A 7,537-nucleotide genomic window follows, 5' to 3' on the forward strand; every position below is an offset into this window, starting at 1 on the left:
TATATGTGTATGTATATATGTATATATATATATATATGTGTATGTATATGTTATATAAATGTTCCTCTCAAACCTCTTTTTTTCTTTTGCAGATTGTTTTCTCTATCCTTTCACATGGCTATATAAATACACAGGCCAAGAACAGATACAGTTTCAGTGGTAGCAGCTGCACAAACCACATATTAAGTAGGTGATTTTCTCTGAGCATGAAAAAAACACAGTGTCCTGTGCTGCAGAGCTGAGCTCTCATAACCACATCAACATCCTTTCATGCAATGGAAGAAATTTATGTCAATACTGAACATCTCAAATGTGTCAACCCAACACATTCAACAAATCACACAGGTAAGAAAGAAGTGGGGTCAAAAAAAAAAAAAAGATAATGGGTGTTTTAACATCTCTACTGTTTTACACTTTGTTGGGGTCCTTGTTTTATTTTATATATTTATTTATTTTTCCTGTCTTTTCAGGTCGAAGGAGCTCTAAGAGGAGTTTGTATTTGGTTATTATTTTGTGTCTGAGCCTGCTGAGTGTCTTCCTGTTGGCTGGACTTGTCACTCTTGGTTTCCTCTGTAAGTTGTGTTGGTTATTGATATCTGTTCTAATGATCACAAGCTTTTCTTTTTCTTTTTTGGATAGCCCATAGTTTACCATTTTCTAATGAAATATGGTAAACTTGGTAATGTTTACACAAAGTAAGACAAGTAAAACAGTTTAGGATAAAATGTTTTATAGGATAAAATTAATCAGAAGAAGTCAGAAGCAGTCAAAGAACAAATGCCTGGTGTTGTCTGAGTCTCAAAAACATGTCTGTTTTAGATCATGATTCAAGCAAACTTCTGTCTGCTAATAACCAATTTTCCTCAATGAGTGAGGAGAGAGACCTTCAAAATGCAAATGTCTCTGCCATGAGTGACCAAATTTCTTCCATAACTGAGGAGAGAGACCTGCTGCAAGCTGACCTCACTGAAATGACCAAAGAGTTGGAGAGGCTGCAGAGTTTGTTCAACCAGAGTGAGTCCTTGTCTGAGCTGTTGTATGTCTTTGTAAAAGGGTTTACTGAGCGTTCCTGTTTCTTGTAAATTCACATTTACAAAACAAATATGACTGGTACAAAAAACACATTCCTTCCTGGAATACATTTCTTTTCGGTTTTGAGAATCACTTGTGTTTAAGCTGGGCTCTTGTTTTCATATTAGCGGTTAGTATTTTCACTGGTTATGTATTGTTTTCTCTGTTCGCAGTTTCTTTTATATTCTAGTTCATATTCATAGGTGGTATTCTAGCTGAGTCTGTCATGGTCCTGCGTCCATGACTCAGTGATTTTGTGTTTGTGTTTTTTATTGTTATTATTTTCATTATTATTCGTGGGCTGTTTTGGGATGGTTTGTGTTTTGGGATTTCAGATACTGGGTTCTGGGGTTGTGCTCCCTCTATTGGTCCCTGGTGTTAGTGTTCCCCTGTCTCGTCAGGTTAATCAGGTCCAGCTGTGTCTCCCACCTGTGTGTGATTTCCCAGTGTCTCTCTGTGTACTTATAGTGTGTGTTTGCCTCTGTTCCTCGTCGTGTCGTCTGTGTTCATACTCTGTGAAATCCCCTGCGTGCTCTCCCTGCTGTTCTCCCTTCATGTTCAGGTTTGCTACTCCTTGGTGTAGTTTCTCCCAGTTTAGTTCATCCTTAGTTCTGTTTTGCCATCTCCACTTTATGTTTGGTATTGTTAATAAATCGCCCTCACGTCTGAGTAAGTACTACATTTGAGTCCTCCTTCCACTCTTCACACGGCCGCTGCCCGAGCCGTGACAGAGTCTATGTGCTTTGGTTATGCAATATTTGTTTTTTCTGTCTTATAGTCATATCTCCATGTCTGTCCAGTTTCCCTGTTTAGTTGTGTCAGGTTTGTATGTCTTAGTCCTGGCCTCAGTGTTAGTTACTTCCTTTTTTATTTACATAGTCTCTCATCCCATGTGCCTTATGATCCTTCCCCATTATATTATGTTATGAAATGTGTATTACATTTGTCTTTCAGTATTTTAGCCTTGCAACTACTCAGCCAAAACTGAACTGACCTAGTCCGCACAGGCATGCTATAATACTTCAAATATAACTTGGAACTCAGACGTTTAGGTGATAAGTTACAGCGCTGATGTGTGTGTGTCTTTTTTGTGCCATGATTATCCATAACCATGATTTTAATTGCACTTTGGAGAATGAACCCAGATCAAGCTAACACCAGAAACAAAAATGTTTGGGGGAATGAAGCTCCTTAATTATGCTCTTTCAACTTCCTAAATCACACATTTTTGATAATATAACAACATCTAGTGTCTAACTATTTCTTTTGGCTTTGGCATTAGGTGATGTAATGGCTGGCAACAGACCATCACCGCAGTCAAGGTGTAATTTGTGAGCCACTGTCAAGCGAGTGACAATTTGATCTCACTAAACAAAATCAATGGAATATGATAATAGACTGAAAAAGAAGTCCAGAGGAATTAAAATTCTTTTCCCAGTTAATTAAATAGAGATCTAAAGATCATTACAGGTTATTTGCTGGTCTGGTGTTGAGTCGCAAATTGAAGAGCTGGTTCAGCTGCCACTCTGGTTAAAAAGGAGTAGGCTCCTGCATTCAGATGTCAATTAAATGTCCAAACACAAAAATCACAAGAGAAGAGCAGAATTCTATGCCAGTTGTTTTATTGAACAACAAAGTTCAGCAAAACATAGGAAAAAGGAAAAAGCTCCCCCGGGGTGTTTGCCGCATGCGCACGCAGATCAGAAATCACACAAAACAGACAATAGCGGACAAAAAAGGTTCCCAATGCATATCGGACTCATCTTATATAGGGACAATGATCCCCCCTCCCATTTTTAGGTATACTATCATCCTCTATTTTTTCCTTTTCATCTTCCACTTATGATATACACGACCCTACACCATAACGTCTTGAAAACCAATCTCATCCATCACTGCATAGGGTCCCTTTGTCAGCTTTATGGCCAAAGTGAGTCTGGAAGTCTACAGAAAGGCAGTTAATCAGTTAATCTATCTAATACCTTTGTTGAGCATGCATGCTAGACATAAGCTGCTATCCATGCTGAGTATGGGTTATTTCATCGCCTTCTTGGTGTTTGAGGCGAGAGCAAGAACTTGTGCCTGCTGCAGAGGCCAGGTTTGTTTTGCTTATCGAAGTATTGAAAGGCTGTACGCTTCTGGCTTTAGTCATTCACAGAGCCGTCTGCTTTTACCTTACAGCCGTTCACATAACTGGATGCTTTTATCTGGCAGCAGGAAGGAGCCCTATGTTTTTTCCTTATAGCCGTTAGAGGGGCCTATGCATTTATCTTACAGCTAGTTGCGGGGGCTCATGTTTTTTAGCTTATAGCCCCAGAAAAGGCGGCAGGAACTTGCTTTTGCAGCCATCCAAACAACTGCATGCTTCTGTTGTACAGCCAGTTGAAGGGCAGCACACGCCGCAAAGCAGTCCAGTTAAACACAGCTGCATCCTCCCGCTGCACAGCCATCTCAAACCCCTGCGTGCTTCTGCTATAGAATTAAATGCAGCTGAATGCCAAGAAATGTCCCATGCACATACCTTAGCAGTGCCAAGTTGAATTAACCCTTTGTTGGACTAGTCACAGTAGGCCATAAAGCTATCAAAGGTTTCTTTCTAATCCTCACTGTTACATTTTTAAACAGTATTAATCAACATTTGTTCATACGACAAGTAGCACAGATATTTTTCATTAATACAATGGTGGATATATTTAACCTAAATATATGGGTCATGTGATTTGAACATGCAGGTTAAATGCTTAACACAGTGACTCCACTATAAAAACACTACATTGTGAGTATGCATAGTATATTTATGAGTATATATGATTACACACTTTATGAAACTAACTATGATTACATGTCATATGAGCTGTTCGCACTAAAGTAAAAATCACCATCACTTATGCGGGTACCCCTTTGGCGCCAGCTGCAAGGCTGGAGCTGAACAACAACACCCCGATAACGACTTTGTTTAGTCTGTTCCTTCCCATTCCATGCAAGGCCACCTGGGTTGGCTGGAACACTGTTTACTTAGCCTAGCAGGGCGAAGGACACTGTCTCAGCTGAACTCTGGACACGCACACACATACATATACACTGATATGCACACATTCATCCCCCCTCCCTTTCCAAACGCCTTCGACGCTTATTCCCTTCCGATGCTGACGGGGATCAAGGAGACCAGCGCACGCAGGCCCAGATGTACTGTCTAAATCGGCTGTCTCTCACCCTTTACCCACCTGTGTTGCTTGTCATGTGTTTCTTTGGTGTATTAAGAGTTTTTTTTTTTTTTTCATGTGCTATGTGCAGAGGTGTTTTTTTTCTGTTCTCAAACCGATCTCCCTGTTGGAGCTCAGTCTGGGGGGAGTTATTTTTTTTTTCTCCTTATCTTTCCTCATGTGGTGCATTTTCCATTGTTATACCTCTCTGACCTGTCTTCCCCATGTGATGTTTTGTGTAATGTATGTATGGTCGGAGGGTAAGATGGCGCCGCCATCGCGTGCAATAGGTCGGCAGCCTTATGAAATTTCCCCTTGTGGGACTAATAAAGGTATATCAAATCAAATGTCTAGTGCATACAGGTATAAATGTAATGATAAAATCCACAACACTGGATTCTCTTTTGCTTGATGTTTCTTCCAGTGAAAATGTGTCCTACTGGATGGAAAATGTTCAGTGTCTGTTATTTCTTCTCTGGAATCTCTGGTGTCTGGGGTGAAGCTAGACGGGACTGTAGAGACAAAGGAGCAGATCTGGTGGTGATAGACAGTTCTAAAGAACAGGTACAGTGCATGTATATTGCAGTTAATTTATTCATTCATTTTATGTGTTTCTGTTAACCTTTCAACATTCATTCAATATATCTGAACATAAAACCCAGAAACATCTATTATTCGGTCTCACTGTGGAGAGCTATTCTGTATAGTACCAGGGTTATTATAGTTAACTAAAACAAAAAAACTAAAAATAGATGTGACTTTTTTTTTAACTTAACTGAAATTAAATAAAAGCTAGAATAAAAGTTAGGTTAATTAATAGTCATTCTCAATTGCCTAAAAGTGTGAACGTGAGTGCGAATGGTTGTCTCTCCGTCTTAGCCCTGTGACAGACTGGCGACCTGTCCAGGACATACCCTGCCCCTCGCCCTATGTCAGTCTGCATAGGCCCCAGCCGCCCGGCAACCCTGACAAGCATAAGAGGAAAAGAATGGATGGATGGATGGATGGATGGATTGATGGACGGAGAATGAAAATTGGAACTAACTGAAATATTTTTTTGAAATTGGAAAACCAACTAAAATAAATTTAAAAAATATATAAAGCTTAGTTATAGGATAGTTTAGGATTAGTTAGTTTGGTTAAAAATTATTAACATTGAAATAAATAAAAGGAAATAAAAATAAAAATTCATTAGAAAAAATAATAACTCTAGCTAGCACCAGGCATTTTCTGTGAATGTACATATGACTTATTGAAACCCTCAGTCTGCTTAAATAAACATTTTATGTAGTCAGCCAGCTAACGATGGAACAATCAGAAACATGAAGTGAGGAGGAAGAAAAAAGATAGGACAACAAAATGTGTAAAAAAAAACCCAAACAAGCAAGGGAGCTGAAGATGAAGGTATACACTGGTTCTCCACCCTAATGTGACCTGTGTTTAGTTTTCAAGGGGCAAATAAATTTAGTTAATTGTGAGAAATGTGACAAAGAAATTAAGAATTTTCTTTTCATGTATTCAATAGATATGTTTAGACAAAACTAGTACAGACAGCACATGCCAAATTCTGGTTAAAAAATAAATAAAATGTTTTTTTTTATGTTAAACAGAACTTTCTCACTACAATCATCAAAGAAAACACTTGGATTGGTTTGACTGACAATGGAATGGAGGGACAGTGGAAATGGGTAGATGGAACTCCACTGACTCTGTCGTAAGTCTTCACTTTGGTTCAGTTTATTACATTTACTGGATTTCCAGCAGATGTATTTTTTCATGAACAGAGATGTATGCAAAATAATCTCATCCGTAAGCTTACATGTCAGTCGGTTGAGCCAAAATAAGGGCAAAGGGTTAAAGATGGATGCTACTGACTACATGACAATCACGGGCGATTGTGGCTCAAGAGTTGGGAGTTTGCCTTCTAATCGGAAGGTTGCCGGTTCGAGCCCCGGCTTGGACAGTCTTGGTCGTTGTGTCATTGGGCAAGACACTTCACCCATTGCCTACTGGTGGCAGTCAGAGGGCCCGGTGGCGCCAGTGTCCGGCAGCCTCGCCTCTGTCAGTGCGCCCCAGGGTGGCTGTGGCTACAATGTAGCTTGCCATCACCAGTGTGTGAATGGGTGGATGACTGGACGTGTAAAGCGCTTTGCGGTCCTTAGGGACTAGTAAAGTGCTATACAAATACAGGCCTTTTACCATTTTTGGGGGGGCAGAAGAACTCAGTTACGACCTTTTAAGCATTTCATGACAAATACATCGATCCATCCATTTTCTCCACCATTCAGTTTGCACACATGTCTTTGGACTGTGGGATGAAGTGGCAGAGAACCCACACAGGCAGAGAAAATGCAAACTGCACACAGAAAGGACACAGTAGATTTGAATCCATGGAACACTGTTGACAACTGCACCAGACAGTGGGGTCATTGTCATATTTTTTTATAGGGAATTAAATCCCCACACTCAATTTCTTCATCTTACTGATATGTTCTTATATAAAACCTTTGTTCTTTAGGAACTGGGCGACAAATGAACCCAATAATGGAGGCTCACCAAATAGTGAAGAAGATTGTGTGCACATAAGAGCTGAAGATCGGAGGACTTGGAATGATATTTCATGTACAGCTTCTATGAAATGGATCTGCAAAAAACTACCATAACACCACTGTACAGTTTCTTGGAGAGCATATATTTCTACATGTTTTAACTGTTAACTGTGATTCTTGTTCTATTCTACATTTCCATTTTAATGTTGTACTCTGTTCTGACTGCGTACATTTACTATACTGTGTTTTGTTTTGTGTTTTTTTTTAATGTAACCTTTCATTGTTACGCTGATGACCTGCAGGTTTATGTTCCTTTGACCATTTGAAATTGTGCTGAAGTCTCTAAACTAGAATCTTGTCTATCTGCAATTAAGGGCTGATTATCTGATAATTTCTTGCTCCTAAATACTGATAAGACAGAGTTGATGGTCATTGGGCCACAAAAATTTCAGCACTTGTCCCAAAATTTCATCTTGAAAATTGATGACAGGTCTCAGAAATTGCAGGGATAAGGTAAAAAACTTGGGTGTGTGGTTGGACATGGTGCTCTCCTTCGAGTCTCATGTAAAAGAGATAACAAAGACCGCCTTTTATCATTTGAGGAACATAGCCAGAATCAGATACGTTTTGTCAAGCGACACTGCAGGGGTTCCTATCCATGCATTTGTGTCTTCATGTATTGATTATTGTAACGCTCTTCTTTCTGGGCTACCA

The 7,537-nt window shown here is 39.6% G+C and overlaps 1 protein-coding gene across 1 annotated transcript; it reads left to right on the plus strand.

The window, feature by feature from the left end:
• The first annotated feature begins 866 nt into the window (after positions 1-866).
• On the plus strand, positions 867-6,937 carry LOC102197942 (C-type lectin domain family 4 member E-like). The gene is made up of 4 exons (XM_005754911.1): positions 867-1,014; positions 4,699-4,838; positions 5,885-5,988; positions 6,793-6,937. Exons 1-4 carry the CDS (start codon positions 867-869, stop codon positions 6,935-6,937), a joined length of 537 nt encoding a protein of 178 aa, XP_005754968.1.
• The last annotated feature ends 600 nt before the right edge of the window (positions 6,938-7,537 follow it).

Source organism: Pundamilia nyererei, unplaced genomic scaffold (assembly GCF_000239375.1).
Source record: "Pundamilia nyererei isolate P.nyererei 1_Seehausen unplaced genomic scaffold, PunNye1.0 scaffold00741, whole genome shotgun sequence".
Lineage (NCBI taxonomy): Eukaryota > Metazoa > Chordata > Actinopteri > Cichliformes > Cichlidae > Pundamilia > Pundamilia nyererei.

What these genes read in the sequence shown, in the direction of transcription:
- LOC102197942 (XM_005754911.1), top strand. Translation starts at nt 867, where the DNA reads ATGAGTGAGGAGAGAGACCTTCAAAATGCAAATGTCTCTGCCATGAGT. An exon ending in GCAGAGTTTGTTCAACCAGA is followed by an intron (nt 1,015 to 4,698) that starts GTGAGTCCTTGT and finishes TGTTTCTTCCAG; the next exon opens with TGAAAATGTGTCCTACTGGA. An exon ending in TAGACAGTTCTAAAGAACAG is followed by an intron (nt 4,839 to 5,884) that starts GTACAGTGCATG and finishes TATGTTAAACAG; the next exon opens with AACTTTCTCACTACAATCAT.